At 45.3% G+C, this 18,715-nt stretch overlaps 1 protein-coding gene across 1 annotated transcript; it reads left to right on the top strand.

Moving 5' to 3' along the window:
* Positions 1-955: 955 nt before the first annotated feature.
* On the top strand, positions 956-13,061 carry LOC311113829 (tripartite motif-containing protein 16-like). The gene is made up of 6 exons (XM_084189124.1): positions 956-1,589; positions 2,014-2,109; positions 10,872-11,105; positions 11,295-11,454; positions 11,580-11,639; positions 11,876-13,061. The coding sequence occupies exons 1-6, from the start codon at positions 993-995 to the stop codon at positions 12,382-12,384; spliced, it is 1,656 nt and encodes a 551-aa protein (XP_084045250.1). The 5' UTR covers positions 956-992; the 3' UTR covers positions 12,385-13,061.
* Positions 13,062-18,715: the final 5,654 nt, after the last annotated feature.

Here is an 18,715-nt window from a genome sequence, read left to right as displayed (position 1 = left end):
TATAATAGAATAGAATAGAATTTTATGAATAGAAAATAATAAATGTTTTGACATGAAAGCACAGCCAGATGATTTGACTTGACAGTGTGTCTCTATACCTCAGTCTCTGAAGACACCCAGCAATGGTTAGGATTATTAGAGAAGCTTTTCCTGCTGAAAGGCAGTTTCATTTCATCTGGTTGCAGAAAACAATTCATTGGATAAGTTCATAACCCCGTCCACCTATAAGATGTGGGGGGTTTCTGTCTGACTAAGAAGAGATACAAAGAACTCTGATTGTAAAACGTCTTCTCTTTTTAGTCCTAGATATGGCTAGGGTTAGGGTTACTGCTGAATGTAGTAACTCTAACCCTGACCCTAGGCCTAACAGTAATAACCACACTGTAATGTAAAGTATTACCTCATTCTCAATGATCAGTCAATACATACAGTATTCATTTAAACTACAGTATATTGTATCAATATCAAACCCCCCCATTACAACCACTTATTAATTATTATAGACACTTATAATCAGTGTTATAACACATAAGTGTATTATAAGGCATTATGAAGCTTATTATAATAATTATAATATGTACATCATAGGAACTGTTACCCTTTATATACTCAAACAACTCATATTTGTTAGATTTATTCCAAATGAAGGGCCCTAACCTAGAAACTAAAATATTTGTCTCCCTCTCCATGTTGAACGCAGTTCTCTCTCTATCCCTCCCTCCCTCCCTCCCTCTAACCTCACCTATCTGGCAGATCCAGAAAGTCCACGCCCTCCCAAAAACTAACTTCTGTGGAATGTAGCTCAGTTGGTAGAGCATGGCGTTTGCAACGCCAGGGTTGTGGGTTCGATAAAATAATGTATGCGCTAACTGTAAGTCGCTCTGGATAAGAGCGTCTGCTAAATGACTAAAATGTAAATGTAAATGTAAATGAAACGAAACTGATCTGAGTCTCTGTGTCGTCTGTCTGTGTGAGAGTGAACAACCGTCCAAATGGCTCAGCAGGGAGTTCTGCTGGACCAGGACCAGTTCTGTTGTTCTGTCTGTCTGGATCTACTGAAGGAGCCGGTCACTACTGCCTGTGGACACAGTTACTGTAGGCGCTGTATTGAGGACTGCTGGGATCAGGATGTTCTGAAAGGGGTTTATAGCTGTCCTCAGTGCAGAGAGACCTTCACTCCAAGGCCTAATCTGAGGAAAAATACCATGTTGGCTGAGATGGTGGAGAAACTGAAGAAGACAGGACTCCAGGCTGCTCCCCCTCCTGCTCTGTGCTATGCTGGACCTGGAGATGTGGCGTGTGATTTCTGCACTGGGACCAGAAAGCAGAAAGCCCTCATGTCCTGTCTGGTGTGTCTGGCCTCTTACTGTGAGACTCACCTCCAACCTCACTATGAATATCCTGCTTTCAAGAAGCACAAGCTGGTCAAAGCCACCGCACAAATACAGGAGAAGATCTGCTCTCATCATGACAAACTGCTGGAGGTTTTCTGTCGTACCGATCAGCAGTGTATCTGTATGCTGTGTACAATGGATGAACATAAAGGCCATGATACAGTGTCAGCTGCAGCAGAGAGGACTGAGAAACAGGTAAGACCAGAACTACTTGTTGGTGACTGTCTGATAAACAAAGACTTAAAGATACAGTAGGAACTAAGGCTGTTTGAATATGAGAGAAATCAAATGAAATTGATCCTCAGCAGAACAAATATGAACACAAACATTGAGTATATTGAGTTTGATACAAATGTATCACCATTTTCTGAAGTCAAACACTATTATCATTCCGAATGCCCTTTTAAGAGTTCAAAGTTCAGTCTCAACCCCTTGATACATGTACGTCTACCATAAAAACTATAATCATTCACATAGCAACATAGAAAATGTCATATGGTAAAGGGACTTCCTCAAGATTTTAGACCTTCCTCTCTATGGGCCCTATGTCACATTACTATACTATTGATCTACTGAACAAATAAAGCTTGATAGCTCATTGAAGAGTGATTCTCCACAGAGGCAGCTGGGGATGAGTCAGCAGAAGGTCCAGCAGAGATTCCAGGAGAGAGAGAAGAAGCTGAAGGAGCTCAAACAGGCTGTGGAGTCTCTCAAGGTGAGTATTGTTGACCAGAGGAGACACACCATTTCACTTCTCTCCTCCAGTCAGAGAGAGAGAGAGAGAGGCCCCTATCCAATCCCACTGTTGGGAACAGGCTGTCTGGACCCCTGTCAGAGAATAGACTGCTTAATGTAACTGACGGGTTATGAACCCGGGTCTACTGTGGGAGAAACCATCATCTTGACCAAAAGGACATTCCCTATTGTTCTGACTGATTTAAAGTCGCAAGCGGCTCTACCTCTTCACATAACCATGAGTAACCATGAGCGACTCATGTCTGCTATACATTAACAGGGAGCTCTCTCTCTCGATTCAATTAAATGGGCTTTATTGGCATTGGAAACATATGTTACATTACCAAAGCAAGTGAAATAAATAATAAACAAATCAGAAATTAACAGTAAACGTTACACTCACAAAAGTTTAAAAGGAATAGAGACATAAAAATAAATCAAAATCAAAATCAAATGTTATAATTCAAGTGCAAACAGAGTGAGCCATTCGCCAGACTGAGTTCTGGAGGTGAAATGGAAATGAATGAGGGAGAGTTAAGTGAGGTAGAAGGTGTGGTGAAGAGCTCAGAACCAGAGCCTGGCATCAATGGACATGATAAAGAAGAATCTGGTGCAGTAGGAGTTACATTGTAGGAGAACGTGGATCCATACCTATTGGCAGATCCATTTGTGGTTTCATGTTGGGTGGGAAAAGAGTTGGGTGCAGTTGAATCAGTGAAGGTAACCTGTAGTGGACTTGTGATATTTGTTTGTGTTTCTTCTGACCAGAGGGAGTGGGCGCTCCGTGTCACGCAACTTGGGTCAAGATCTGTTTCTTGCTTTGCTCTTAGGAACAGGGCACCATTGAAAGGAGTGATTTCTGGGGTAATGTTAAGTGTAGAAGTGGAGCAATTAAGGTTGAAGACTGCTGGTGTTTGTGATGCCCGCCGTTTGGTGCAACACAGACCCGGTGGTGAGCGTGGTGAAACAGAGGAGTCAATGTCAGTCCTTTTGAGTTTTGAGTCTTTACCCAACAAAGTCATGGTAGGATATATCAGTTATCCTGTTAGAACTTTGTGCCGAATCCACTGTGCTGTTTCAGGCGCAACGTTTATGGTCATGTTGCAGCAGTTTGTAGGAGGGAGATTCCAAGATGTGGGAAGTGTGCAGGAGGGCATGGGATAGAGGATTGTGTAGTTTCGGTGGATAAAGTTGTGTGTGTCAACTGGAGGGATGCCCATGTTGCTGGGGATCGGAAGTGTCCGGTGCGAGAGAGGCAGGATGAGGTGGCTAGAGTCAGAGTAGTACAGAAGGTGTCGTATGCTGAGACAGTGAAGGAAGTAGAGGAGGATGGGTCAAGGGTGAGAGATCCTGAGAGGATCCCTGTGAGTAGTAGATCTGTGCCAGCACAGAGGGATAGGCCAACAAGTGATATATGCTTCAGTAAAGTTAGCTTCTTAGCGTTCATAGCAATGGTTATCAACTGTACAGCAGAAATTGAATGAAATTGAATGTAAATCACAGAAAATAGATGTTGTGGTGGCAGCTGCAGAGAACTATTTGGGCATAAAAGATTAGACTTCAGAAGAGTTACAGGGTGTGTTGAGTGGTATATAGCCTCCCTACTGTCACTTTATTTTACTTCTGCTCTTTTTTTTCTCAACACTTTTTTGTTGTTGTTTTATTCTTACTTTTTTGTTTAAAATAAATGCACTGTTGGTTAAGGGCTGTAAGTAAGCATTTCACTGTAATGTCTGCACCTGTTGTATTCGGCGCATGTGACCAATAAAATTTGATTTGATTTGATTTGGTGGTGTCCTGTCCTCCCAGGCCGTTGGCATGGTGCAGGAGCAGATAGGGTCAAAGTAGTGGAATTGGGTAGTGGGTATTTAATGAGTGTAGGGTTAGTTGGAAGGGTGTTTTTTTATTATTATTATAATTTCCCCTTTTCCCATTTTGTGTCACAAAGTATAATGGATTTATATTATAGTCCAGTTGGGGACGGTAATGCAACATATTGGATGTCAACCACCGTTAAACTCCAAAGAAGAAGAACCGTTATATTATGGCTATGTACAGTGTTGTAACAATGTCTCTGTCTCTCTCATTCATTAACTTTCGCAGTAGTTGGTTGTGTGGGTCTCTGGTTATGAATAGGGTGCTGACAGACAATTGTTGATGGATATTTATAGAGCTCTGATCAGGACGACAATTGATTACGGGTGTATAGTTTATCGAACAAGGCAAAACTTGGCTTCAGAAGCTGGACAGAATCCAGTATATAGCTTTAAGGATATGTATTGGTGCATTTAAATCAACATCTGTATGTGCCTTACTGGTGGAGGCAGGAGAGATGCCTTTGTATGTACGGCGTAAAAAATGGTCATTATCTTATTGGGTTGAAAGGCTGTGAGGTTAAGCATCCCACTGCTACTGTTCTAGATGACTGTTGGGAATATACTAGTAGACAAGGCAATGGTTTTGGTTGGACAGTTGGAAAGCTTGCTGATGAGAGTGGTTTGAGGGAGTTGGAGGTTGGCCCTTCTGTGGTGATAGGGGATGTTCCTCCATGGTTACTCCCAGACCCTGTTGTTGATCTAACCTTGGTAGAGAAACGGAAAGATTGGTCAGAAGTCAGTGATATAGTGAAACTGGTTGACAATTACATTGGTAGAAGTTTTTATGCTTTTCTACCACTTTTCACAGATGGATCCAAGGACCCAGATAGTGGGCTCACAGGAGCAGGCGTTTACGTTCCTGAATTTGATGTGCAGATATGTAGAAGACTAACAGATGAACTGTCAGTATACTCAGTTGAACTGTTGGTGATAATAGTTGCCCTCCAGTGGGTGGAGGACGTACAACCTGTTAGAATTATAGTATGGTCAGATTCTCTGTCTGTATTGAACAGTTTATCATCTGGTAAATCTAATAGGAGTGACCTGCTATTGGAGGTATTAATGTTATTATGGAGAATTGAGAGAATGGGTTTAGTAGTGAGATTCTGCTGGGTCCCAGCACATTCGGGTGTGGAAGGGAATGAAATTGTAGACCAGTTAGCTAAAAGAGCTTTGAAACTAGATATAATTGATATTAATGTTCCACTGGGTAGAGGTGAGGCCAAATGTAAGATCAGAGCCATTTTGATAGATGTGTGGCAGAAGAGATGGTACTCTGAGCACAAGGGCCGGCATTTATATGAATAGTTTACAGTTTTACAGAAAGGTTGATGGACCAAGATTCAAAAGTCAGATTAGGAAGGAAGATGTGGTGTTTACTTGATTGCGCTTAGAAAATTGTACATTGAACTCGTCATTACATCTGGTTGGCAAGCATGTGAATGGTTTGTGTCTGGAAGGTACGGTCGATGAAACGGTGGAGCATGTGTTGTTATATTGTTGTAAGTATGTTGAAGAGAGGGAAATATTGAAGTGTAGGGTCATTGAGGTTGGACGGGGTTGGGGGGGTTTGGAAGGGATTTTGGGGATGGGGGAGGGTCTATTAGAAGTTAGTAGGGCTCTTCTTTATTTTCTCAGAAGTACTGAGTTAGGTAGGAGGATTTAGAAATGTTGGAAACCGTGATTGACCACACACTCCAGCACAGTAGGTGGCGGCATGCACCTTTAACGTTGATTTGTGGACCGCCATTATATCATAGAAGAAGAAGTTGGTTGTGTGAGAGATTTGTGGTTCGTGAGGAGGGCTACTATTCTTTTTTCTTTTGGTTCTTGCGTATTTTCTGAATTTATTTTCTCATGGTGGAGGGTTTGTTTATTGGTTTCCACTGTTTATCATTTAGAGTTGAGGGGGGAGTAGGGGTAGTTTGTTAGGGCGGCGTGATGACCTCAACCGAGTGGAGAAGAAACGCTGTCGTTTCGGGTGCGTTCCGGAGAAAGGTGTGGAGGAAGTTTTGCTCATGGTCGGCGAACAGGTTGGAGCGGAACATCTGCACTCTGCATCCAGAATGAACAAGGCGGTGGTTGTGTTAATGAAAAAGGTTTGTCTTGTTGTGAGTGGGATTTTTGTGAGGGGTGTGTTGGTGCAGATATCGCCTCTTTCGACAAGAGTTGTGGTGGCTAATCTGCCTCCGTTTATTACGTACGAACAGACCGCAAGTAGTTGGTTAGTTTTGGTAAATTTGCAAGTGGTTTTCGTGTGCTCTCGGCTGGGTGCCAAGCGGAATCCGTTAAACATGTCTGTTTTCGTAGACAAGTGTTTGTTTCTTAACAAACCTCAAGGTTACACAGGGGAGGGGTGGAACACAGGGTTTGCTAGCACAGATAGTTGTGGGTGTTTCTAGTGTGGGGATCATCAGTTATAGGCTACAAGCAGCAATATGATTGATAGGTAGGACAGGTATTGAACCCAAATAATCCCTACTCAGATGCGCTAACCTCAACCCTAGTAAACATGCATTATAAAAACCTTCTATATAAAAGTATCTCATATTGGGAGTAAATAGCCTCTGAATAGAAAAGAAAAAACACTGCATCTTCCAGCCCAACAATAAATTACATAATGCAACCGTTGCGGTTAGCATATTTACCTCAACATGCCCCTCGCTTGCGTGAGAAGGCAGAGTGCCCGATGCTGGTTGATGAATTTTACAATTAATGTACTAGGAAAATATGTTTTTTTCGACCAGATTTGACTGAATTAATGTTCAGGCGTATTGATAATCATTATAGTAATGAAGTATAATTTCAAAACATGAGCATAAAAACAGGTAATAATAAACATGAATCATCATTATATTACTTCACAGTAATGTGTTTTCAGTTCTTCCTCTTGCGTTAGCAGTGTGGAAAGGGACAGTTAAAAAGCTCAGGCAGGAGGAGTTTTCCTGTGAGGGGGAGTGGTTGTGTATCCAGGGAGAGAACTAAACTAATCTTCTGAAATGTCATTCGTGGTCTTATGCTGCCATCTATTGGAATTATTAAGCAACTGCAGTAGTACTGAATAAAGTGTTTTTCCTTACTAATCCTTACTAAAGTAGTGATTACTCAGAATTGCAAAAAAATGGCAGGCGTACCAGGAGGGAGAAGAGTACATTTTTTACATTTTAGTCATTTAGCAGATGCTCTTATCCAGAGCAGCTTACAGTTAGTGAGTGCATACATTTTCATACTGTCCCCCCATGGGAAACGAACCCACAACCCTGGTGTTGCAAGCCCCATGCTCTACCAACTGAGCTACACGGTAGTAGTGCATGGCCAAGTGGTGGTGCGCAGGCCGTGGAGAAAGCGGTGGTGGGGAGGGTTGCAGCTGGGCTACATGAGCTGAGGCAGGTTTCTGTAGTAACAGAGACTCCGGTGGGCGAAGGCTTGGTGGGCTCATCCCAGGAAATATTGCCTGTCATTGGGGAAGAGGCTCTGATCAGGGGGGAAGTGCAGGGGGGCAGAGACTGGGGAGGAGGAGGACAGTACCGTGCCAATGGAGGAAGAGGAAGAGGGGGGAGGTGAGTCTGCGGGAGCGGAGGACAAGGCGTCTCGTTTTCAGACGGCTCATTGGATCCAGAGCTGACAGACAGTCAGGCTGAGGGCCCAGTATATACGCTGAGAGAACTTTCTAGGTTCCTGATGGAGACTAAAGGGGAAAAAGAAGGTTCTGCTGGAGTCTTATTTGATTGATCCTGGAAGGTTTGTAAGGTCAGTACAACACGTGATGAAGAATGAGGGGTTTAGTGTCCTCTCACCCAGGAAGCGGTATAGGCTGAGAAAATGGGTCATGGGTTCTTAAGGGCATGTCTTCAGAATCTGCTTAAATTGATGTTTTTTTCTGGCATGGCGGCTTTATGGGCTTCTCTACTGGTTTCTGATTGTGGTGATTTCCCTCCCACCTCTTATGGAGATTTCACGGTTAGACTTCCTTAACATGAACGTTGGCAAAGACTGGGGGAATATGTAAACCAAAAACATTTAAATGCCATGGCAGAAATCTTAGTGCAGGGGTAGCAAAAGAGGTGTGTAAGGGTAGGTTGTTAGTGTTTAGAGCCCAAATAATGACCTTGTCTTTGCTTTCATAAATGTGTCTGCACCTGGTCCTCTGTAGCTCAGCTGGTAGAGCACGGCGCTTGTAACGCCAGGGTAGTGGGTTCGATCCCCGGGACCACCCATACACAAAAATGTATATATATATATATATATATATATGCACGCATGACTGTAAGTCGCGTTGGATAAAAGCGTCTGCAAAATGGCACATTATATTATATTATAGTACAGGGCTCAGTTCTCTGTTTCACCAGAGGGGTTGGAAAAACAGAGTGGGGAAACCAAGAAAATCCCTTGTTTTACGTTTGTCTGATGGGCGGGTAACTTCTGTTGTGGGGAGATGAGGGAGCCTGATGGGTGGGTAACTTCTGTTGTGGGGGAGATGAGGGAGCCTGATGGGTGGGTAACTTCTGTTGTGGGGAGATGAGGGAGCCTGATGGGTGGGTAACTTCTGTTGTGAGAAGATGAAGGATCCTGATGGGTGGGTAACTTCTGTTGTGAGGAGATGAGGCTGTGGAGTTGTACTCTGGTTTATAGAGGGCAGAACTCTGTGGTCCTCTGTAGCTCAGCTGGTAGAGCATGGCGCTTGTAATGCCAGGGTAGTGGGATCGATCCCCGGGACCACCCATATGAAAAAATGTATGCACATGAATGTAAGTCGCTTTGGATTAAAGCGTCTGCTAAATGGCATATTATTATTATTATTATTATCCTGGGTGTTCTCAGGTTCTGCTCACAGACCTTTCCAAACTCTCTCTGTCACAGAGAAATCAAATAGACATTTCCCTGGCCTTTCACAAACTCTCAGCTGCTGTCTCTCAGACGGTCTGCCTCTGATTTTTTTTTAAAAGGTCTGGGAAATTATTGGACAGGACGTGTGTTGCTACTGTACCCTACGGAGGTGGGCTGGAGGGAACCAGCATGTGCTCTGTTGAGGAGGGCTGGTGGTTTGGGGCTGGATCAGCAGCTCTTCATTAACATTTAAGTCATTTAGCAGACGCTCTTATCTAGAGCGACTTACAAATTGGTGCATTCAACTTAGGATAGCCAGTGGGACAACTACATCTCGATCACAATAAGTACATTTCTTTAAACAAGTCAGTGCTAGCAGGTGAAATAAGTCAGGTGTTAGTTTAGACAAAAGACAGTGGTAGTAAAGGGGGGGTAGAAGGATAACTATTATACTATTGCAGGTATTCCTTAAAGAGGTGGGGTTTCAAGTGTCTCCGGAAGGTGGTCAGTGACTCCGCTGTCCTGGCGTCGTGTGGGAGCTTGTTCCACCATTGGGGTGCCAGAGCAGCGAATAGCTTTGACTGGGCTGAGCGGGAACTGTGCTTCCGTAGAGGTAGGGGGGCTAGCAGGCCAGAGGTGGAGGAACGTAGTGCCCTCGTTTGGGTGTAGGGTCTGCTCAGAGCCTGAAGGTAAGGAGGTGCCGTTCCCCTCACAGCTCCGTAGGCAAGCACCATGGTTTTGTAGTAGATGCGAGCTACAACTGGAAGCCTGTGGAGTGTGCGGAGGAGCGGGGTGACATGAGAGAACTTGGGAAGGTTGAACACCAGATGGGCTGCAGCGTTCTGGATAAGTTGTAGGGGTTTAATGGCACAGGCAGGGAGCCCAGCCAACAGCGAGTTGCAGTAATCCAGACGGGAGATGACAAGTGCCTGGATTAGGACCTGTGCCGCTTTCTGTGTAAGGTAGAGTCGTACTCTGCGAATGTTGTAAAGCATGAACCTGCAGGATCGGGTCACCGCTTTGATGTTAGCAGAGAATGACAGGGTGTTGTCCAGGGTCACGCCAAGGTTCTTTGCACTCTGGGAGGAGGACACAATGGAGTTGTCAACCGTGATGGCGAGATCATGGAGCGGGCAGTCCTTCCCCGGGAGGAAGAGCAGCTCCGTCTTGCCGAGGTTCAGCTTGAGGTGGGGATCTGACATCCACACTGATATGTCTGCCAGACATGCAGAGATGTGATTCGCCACCTGGTTATCAGAAGGGGGAAAGGAGAAAATTAATTGTGTGTCGTCTGCGTAGCAATGATAGGAGAGACCATGCGGCCGGAGAGACTCAATACAGCAGGGGTCTCTGATTTCTATGCTGCAGTACTGAGGGCTGGAGCAGCCTGAGGAGGGGCCACCACCGTTTCCACCACTGCAAGTGACAGCAGAGACTGGGTACCTGCAGGAGAGTCCGGAGGACTTACTGACTTTTAACACTCTGAGCTTAGTGGGAGTGAAGGGGCATCAGTGGCAGGGGGTTGTGGGGGCTGAGAGCATGGCAGGGTATAGGTGGAGGGTGTTCTATAAGCTCCCAGTGCTGGAAAGGTCAGGGGTCGTCCAGTGGAGGGGATTACATGGAGCCCTGGACACCAATAGCTGGTTGGCTCGGGTTGACCTGGGAGTTGGGGAGGGGTGTCCGTTTTCTGCAATGACAGACTGTTCATCATGTTTTTTCTGTGTTGCCAGGGTAATGCCATTACTGTTGACACCTTAGGGTTGAGTTTGAGTTGTACAAAATGATCAAAAGTGTGGAGATGTTTCAGGAGGTATGGGGGCTCAGGGGGGCTGTCTGTACGGCTGGAGAGGAGGGGTTGGATGGACGGTTGGAATGTGGTGCTGGTTGGTGTATTGTACTGTGGTGTTGGGTACTGGATAATGTGATTGTGTGGAGGTTGTGGTGGCACGCAATGTGCTTTTAGGGGTGGGGGTGTTAGTGTAATGAGGATGGCTCATTAAAGTAAGACAAGTCAGTCTCTCTCTCTCTCTCTTAACAGAGCTCTGCACAGGCAGCAGTGGAGGACAGTGATAAGATCTTTACCGAGCTGATCCGCTCCATTGAGAGAAGGCGCTCTGAGGTGAAGGAGCTGATCAGAGCCCAAGAGAAGGCTCAAGTGAGTCAAGCTGAAGGACTCCTGGAGCAACTGGAGCAGGAGATAGCTGAGCTGAGGAAGAGAAGCACTGAGCTGGAGCAGCTCTCACACACAGAGGATCACATCCATTTCCTCCAGGTAACTCAACTGCCTTGATACATGTGATATGAAATTAAAACTCTCAATTATTTGGTTCTCTCTCTCTCTCTCTCTCTCTCTCTCTCTCTCTCTATCTCTCTCTCTCTCTCTCTCTCTCTCTCTCTCTCTCTCTCTCTCTCTCTCTCTCTCTCTCTCTCTCTCTCTCTCTCTCTCTCTCTCTCTCTCCAGAGTTATCAGTCTCTCTCCGGTACCAGTGTATCTTCAGACTTACCCAGCATCGTTGTCCGTCCTCTTCAGTACTTTGGAGATGTGAGTAAGACTGTGTCTGAACTGAGAGAGAAACTAGAAGACGTCCTTAAAGGAGAATGGACCAAGATCTCCACTACAGGTGTGTTGAAAATAATAAGAACATCAACTTTAGACCATTGAAAGTTCCCTACTAGTCATATACATGTGGAATATGGTATGATGATAACATTCCCTCTCTCTGTGAATGTGTTTGTGTGTCTGTAGTGAATATAGTGGAGGTTGTACTGCCTCCAGAGCCCAAGACCAGAGAACAGTTCTTACAATGTGAGTCTCTTTATTCTGAAGTAACTAACAGTCTCTTTTTACTGACACTCCTAACAATCCCTCTAGAAATATATAGCAATAGTAGATCTAATCAAAGACTGGGTATCTATCTGACTCCTCATATTTCTCTGATTTGATCTCTGCTGTGCTCTAATCAAAGACAGGGTAGATACAGTATCTGACTTAACTTATTGTTCTAACTCCCCTCATTGGTCTCTGCTCTGCTCTTCTCCCAGATTCCTGTCAGCTCACACTGGACCCAAACACAGCACACACATTCCTCTCTCTGTCTGAAGGGAACCGAAAGGTGACATGTACAGACCAAGTCCAACCATATCCTGTTCATCCAGACAGATTCACTAACTACTGTCAGGTTCTGTGTAGAGAGGGTCTGTCTGGACGCTGTTACTGGGAGGTGGAGTGGAGTGGGGTGTGTGTTACAGCAGTCTCATATAAAGACATCAGCAGAACAGAGACAGATGGTGGATTTGGAGATAATGACAAGTCCTGGAGTTTAGTGTGCTCTAGTGGTGGTTATTGGTTCAGACACAATAATGTTGTGACTAAAGTATCAGACCCTCAGTCCTCCAGAGTAGGAGTGGACCTGGATCACAAGGCAGGTACTCTGTCCTTCTACAGTGTCTCTGACACAATGACCCTCCTCCACAGAGTCCAGACCACATTCACTCAGCCCCTCTATCCTGGGTTTAGGCTCTCTGGTACTGCTGAGCTGGTTAAACTGTAGTAGGGTCCACATAGATACTAGTCATGCTGGTGGTGATGGTCCCCAGATGTGATGATTCATTCTGCTCTGTTTGTATGTAAAATGATTTGGTTGATTTGATCTTCAGAAGATGTTGTGAATTACAATTCAATGCATTCATATTTTTTTAAGTGCAATGTTTTAATCTTATATATTCACATTAATCATGGTGTATGCTGTTAATGTATGTTGGTTGTCATTCAGAACCATTGAAATGTTTTCTCAATTGGTTCTCTGTCTCAATGTCATTTTCCTCAGTATCATGGAACAGGTAGTGTTACTTACTTGCTAATTGAACTATATGGGCCGGTTTCCCGGACACAGATGAAGCCTAGTCCTAGACTAAAAAGCATGTTCAATGGAGATGTCCGGGAAACCGGCCCTAAATTTGGCATATTTTATTCTCCATTACTGCTCAGTCAAGCAACATTAAACCTGTCCAGCAGGTGGTGGTGTTAACCCAACAATAAAAACCCAGCAGATATCTTGACTTGCCACTCAGTAAATCAGTAATGTTCAGAATTGTACTTTAATATCATTGGAGATTGATGGTCTTTTTAATCCACTACCCAGAGTCAGGAACAGATGAAGTTAGGTCTGCTACTGTTCAGTTATTAAATATGATTCATGGTGATGGGAAATAAAAAATACATCTAGTAGTAGTTTTCCTTTGCTATTTATTCCAAGGTGTGTCTTTAACTTGTAAATGGATTGTGTTGAAGCTGGCATGTGGTGTGGATGATAGAATAGAGTGAATAGAGGAGAGAAGAGAGGAGGAGAGGAGAACATCATGTAGAAGACAGATAAGATAGAGAGACAATTCATACCCAGGGGAGTTACTGACTCTGGCCCAAATGACACCCTGTTCCCTACGTAGTGCACTAGGCTACTTCTGACCAGATCTAAAGTAGTGCACTACATAGGGAATAGGGTGTAGATTGGAGATTTGCTCACTGGCATTAGAATGAAGATTTCCATACAGGAGTTACTGTCTCTGTTCCAAATCTCTCCCTGTTCCCTACGTAGTGCACTAGGCTTCTTTTGACCAGATCTAAAGTAGTCTTCTAGATTTTACATGTTTTCTCCCTGACGTTAGAAAATGACAATATGGTAATGACTTTAGTGGTTTCCTCCCCCTTTGTGTTTATTGGTTGTGTGTTATGTGTGTTGTCGTGTTAGGTTTTTCCCCTGTGTTGCTAATGGAAAGTCCATTAACAATGAATCACAAACAAATTATATTTCAGTTGTGTTTAGACAACTTCATGGCTGACATCCCCCAGTTCTGTTAAGACCCATTGAACTGGGTCACATTCTAAATGGTCCCTTGTATTGATAGTCCATACTGGGCCTAACTGGGGTTAACCATACTGGAGGGTTTCTTTCTGCACACATATTCCCTCATCTCCAGAACTTTACCTGATGTCCCGTCTCTCTCTCTCTCTCTCTCTCTCTCTCTCTCTCTCTCTCTCTCTCTCTCTCTCTCTCTCTGTCTGTCTCTCTCTCTCTCTCTGCCTCTCTCTCTCTCTCTCTCTCTGCCTCTCTCTCTCTCTCTCTCTCTCTGCCTCTCTCTCTCTCTCTCTCTGCCTCTCTCTCTCTCTCTCTCTCTCTCTCTCTCTCTCTCTCTCTCTCTCCCTCCCATCAAACCGTATAGAAAGCAGACAACCTCAATATGGTTCCATTCCTGTAGTTATCAGGACACATGGGGTGTGGAACTGTTATCTCCTTTCTAAGTGTGAACTTGTCCACTTCCCTTCATGGATTTAAAAGGAAATGACTGGTATATGTAAACTCCCTCTACCCCATTCCAACACCAATCCAATGCTGTACAATTAATTCCATAGCTTAACATGGGAAATGCTCACTACCTCCCATAAGAGTCATTGAAGCGTTGGATGAGATAGGACCCTGCCTTCACCAGGGGATATTTGTTGGACCCGTCACAACAGGTGAGGAGGGCCTCATCCTCCAGCTGCCCAAAGAAAGCCAGGGACTGCCTTGTGCTCCAGTCTCCAGCAGGGGGCAGCAAAACCCTATGGACCTGAAAGGGAAAGTGAGGAGTAAAAACCTAAGGTGAATTTACATTGATGTTTCCATAGAGACCTGAGTCTTATTCACTAGGCACCAAACTGAAGATAATTAGCTGAAACAGGGAGGGACTAACTGAACGAGAAAAGTTTTGGATGTTTGTACTTTTAGGACTTTTCTATTGGTTCCATTACAACAGGCAAACACAATCAAGCACTGCTTATTAAGTATTCAACATGATTTTAAATAGTAATTGAATGCAGGTCTGTTTCCACGTGCAATAAGCCTGTAACATCTTGTATGATCTTATGAGTTAACAGTGTATCAAATGGAAGGGCAAGTCTTACCACTGAGAGGAAAACATCACTGGTCCACTTCTGCATCAGGTCAGCTATGTTGATCAGTACTGTCCCAGGGATGCTGGGAGCAGAGATGAACTGCCCTGACCTGATACCCACCTATGGATTTGTCATTTTAATATCAGTTTAACCCCATTACTGCTATAACACACACAAGCCATGTTAATAGAATGAAATTGTTCCAGGTTCCATTTATTCTACAATAGATTTACTGCCTGTGGAACACTTCTCAAAAGTGGTCTTAAATCAAGGTGACTGCAGGTCTCAATCCCAAACGAATGGGGGAAGAATTAATGAAATGGCCACCCGGACTATTTACATTGACCCCCCCCACCCCCTTTTTGATTTTACACTGCTGCTACTTGCTGTTTATCTATGCATGGTCACTTTACAAATGACCTCAACTAACCTGTACCCCCACACATTGACTGGCAGAGCTACTCCACCTCAAGAATAACCCCCTGTATATAGCCTCATTATTGTTATGTCATTTTATTGTGTTACTTTTTGATTTGATTTGATTTTTAAATTTTGTTTATTTTGTAAATATTTTCTTAACTCTATTTCTTGAACAGCATTGTTGGTTAAGGGTTTGTAAGTAAGCATTTCACGGTAAGGTCTGCTACACCTGTTGTATTCGGCGCATGTGACAAATGTAATTACATTTTATTTTATTTTATTTGAAAATGGCACCATCTAGAAAGATGGCATTTAGAGGTATGGAGAAACAAGATTCACACAACAGAGCTGACCACAACTGGACTGGACTGGCTGGGATATTTTCTTTACACATTGTCCTTTCAAGGATGGTTCCAGAACTTGGCTTGACTCAGCTCTGTAGTGTTAGCCAGCCAGTTTGGCCCTGCTTGACTCAGCTCTGTAGCGTTAGCCAGCCCAGTTTGGCCCTGCTTTACTCAGCTCTGTAGTGTTAGCCAGCCCAGTTTGGCCCTGCTTGACTCAGCTCTGTAGCGTTAGCCAGCCCAGTTTGGCCCTGCTTGACTCAGCTCTGTAGTGTTAGCCAGCACAGTTTGGCCCTGCTTGGCTTGACTCAGCTCTGTAGTGTTAGCCAGCCCAGTTTGGCCCTGCTTGACTCAGCTCTGTAGTGTTAGCCAGCCCAGTTTGGCCCTGCTTGACTCAGCTCTGTAGCGTTAGCCAGCCCAGTTTGGCCCTGCTTGGCTTGACTCAGCTCTGTAGTGTTAGCCAGCCCAGTTTGGCCCTGCTTGACTCAGCTCTGTAGTGTTAGCCAGCCCAGTTTGGCCCTGCTTGACTCAGCTCTGTAGTGTTAGCCAGCCCAGTTTGGCCCTGCTTGTCTTGACTCAGCTCTGTAGTGTTAGCCAGCCCAGTTTGGCCCTGCTTGACTCAGCTCTGTAGCGTTAGCCTGCCCAGTTTGGCCCTGCTTGGCTTGACTCAGCTCTGTAGTGTTAGCCAGCCCAGTTTGGCCCTGCTTGACTCAGCTCTGTAGTGTTAGCCAGCCCAGTTTGGCCCTGCTTGACTCAGCTCTGTAGTGTTAGCCAGCCCAGTTTGGCCCTGCTTGACTCAGCTCTGTAGTGTTAGCCAGCCTAGTTTGGCCCTGCTTGACTCAGCTCTGTAGTGTTAGCCAGCCCAGTTTGGCCCTGCTTGACTCAGCTCTGTAGTGTTAGCCAGCCCAGTTTGGCCCTGCTTGACTCAGCTCTGTAGTGTTAGCCAGCCCAGTTTGGCCCTGCTTGACTCAACTCTGTAGTGTTAGCCAGCCCAGTTTGGCCCTGCTTGGCTTGACTCAGCTCTGTAGCGTTAGCCAGCCCAGTTTGGCCCTACTTGACTCAGCTCTGTAGTGTTAGCCAGCCCAGTTTGGCCCTGCTTGACTCAGCTCTGTAGTGTTAGCCAGCCCAGTTTGGCCCTGCTTGACTCAACTCTGTAGTGTTAGCCAGCCCAGTTTGGCCCTGTTTGACTCAGCTCTTTAGCGTTAGCCAGCCCAGTTTGGCCCTGCTTGACTCAGCTCTGTAGCGTTAGCCAGCCCAGTTTGGCCCTGCTTGACTCAGCTCTGTAGTGTTAGCCAGCCCAGTTTGGCCCTGCTTGGCTTGACTCAGCTCTGTAGCGTTAGCCAGCCCAGTTTGGCCCTGCTTGGCTTGACTCAGCTCTGTAGTGTTAGCCAGCCGAGTTTGGCCCTGCTTGACTCAGCTCTGTAGCGTTAGCCAGCCCAGTTTGGCCCTGCTTGGCTTGACTCAGCTCTGTAGTGTTAGCCAGCCCAGTTTGGCCCTGCTTGACTCAGCTCTGTAGTGTTAGCCAGCCCAGTTTGGCCCTGCTTGGCTCAGCTCTGTAGTGTTAGCAAGCCCAGTTTGGCCCTGCTTGACTCAGCTCTGTAGTGTTAGCCAGCCCAGTTTGGCCTGGCTTGACTCAGCTCTGTAGTGTTAGCCAGCCCAGTTTGGCCCTGCTTGACTCAGCTCTGTAGTGTTAGCCAGCCCAGTTTGGCCCTGCTTGGCTTGACTCGGCTCTATAGTGACAAACCGTCATCAGTGTGTTGGAGGGGATCAGTCTGATCAAGGAGAGGCGCAGAATCACTGATCTGGACCACTTAGTGAGTCAATATTTGAGATGCAAGTGGATTTGTAGATTAGTGAGTCTGTGCAGTTCACCGCAATGGATTTGATCTAAAACATGCACAATGTCATGAAGACCACTGGTACTCCATAGAATGAAACCATCCCCTATGAGGACTAATGACCAACTCTGAAACTCACCACACTATGCTGTACTGACAGCATCATCATCACACTAGCATTCATGTTCACACTCTGGGGCTCATTTGTCCACATTTAAACTGGTCTAGGTCTCCTTACAGGTGAGACACATTTAAACTGGTCTAGGTCTCCTTACAGGTGAGACACATTTAAACTGGTCTAGGTCTCCTTACAGGTGAGACACATTTAAACTGGTCTAGGTCTCCTTACAGGTGAGACACATTTAAACTGGTCTAGGTCTCCTTACATGTGAGACACATTTAAACTGGTCTTGGTCTCCTTACAGGTGAGACACATTTAAACTGGTCTAGGTCTCCTTACAGGTTGGACACATTTAAACTGGTCTAGGTCTCCTTACAGGTCAGACACATTTAAACTGGTCTAGGTCTCCTTACAGGTGAGACACATTTAAACTGGTCCAGGTCTCCTTACAGGTTGGACACATTTAAACTGGTCTAGGTCTCCTTACAGGTTGGACACATGGATCTAGAGGTCTCTAGTGGTTGAGTCTTGGTCTGGGTCTCACTGGTTCTGTTCCAATCAGTCTTGTCTCCATCTCTGGTATATTCAGTACCAATACACCAACGTCATACACTCCAGACCTGGGTTCCAGTGCTTAATTTGAGCCGGATCTGGCACCTCTCATATTTGACCTCATTTGTTCCAGCACCTATTTGCCCAGCTCCGGTACCTCACGCATTATTTATACAATTTGTTGAACTATGCACTTCAACAACTATCTGAATTGTCACTCGAGCTCCAAAAGAGAGACTACACAATTATTACTGCACACAGGGCAGTCACCAGGGAAGTGAGGGTGTTATTACTGCACACAGGGCAGTCACCAGGGAAGTGAGGGTGTTATTACTGCACACAGGGCAGTCACCAGGGAAGTGAGGGTGTTATTACTGCACACAGGGCAGTCCCCAGGGAAGTGAGGGTGTTATTACTGCACACAGGGCAGTCACCAGGGAAGTGAGGGTGTAATTACTGCACACAGGGCAGTCACCAGGGAAGTGAGGGTGTTATTACTGCACACAGGGCAGTCACCAGGGAAGTGAGGGTGTAATTACTGCACACAGGGCAGTCACCAGGGAAGTGAGGGTGTTATTACTGCACACAGGGCAGTCACCAGGGAAGTGAGGGTGTTATTACTGCACACAGGGCAGTCACCAGGGAAGTGAGGGTGTTATTACTGCACACAGGGCAGTC

Source organism: Coregonus lavaretus, assembly GCF_964263955.1.
Source record: "Coregonus lavaretus genome assembly, contig: HAP1_SCAFFOLD_502, whole genome shotgun sequence".
Taxonomy (NCBI): domain Eukaryota; kingdom Metazoa; phylum Chordata; class Actinopteri; order Salmoniformes; family Salmonidae; genus Coregonus; species Coregonus lavaretus.
This window is presented reverse-complemented; position numbering and strand designations above follow the sequence as displayed.

What these genes read in the sequence shown, in the direction of transcription:
- LOC311113829 (XM_084189124.1), top strand. Translation starts at nt 993, where the DNA reads ATGGCTCAGCAGGGAGTTCTGCTGGACCAGGACCAGTTCTGTTGTTCT. An exon ending in AGGCTGTGGAGTCTCTCAAG is followed by an intron (nt 2,110 to 10,871) that starts GTGAGTATTGTT and finishes CTCTCTTAACAG; the next exon opens with AGCTCTGCACAGGCAGCAGT. An exon ending in GACCAAGATCTCCACTACAG is followed by an intron (nt 11,455 to 11,579) that starts GTGTGTTGAAAA and finishes GTGTGTCTGTAG; the next exon opens with TGAATATAGTGGAGGTTGTA.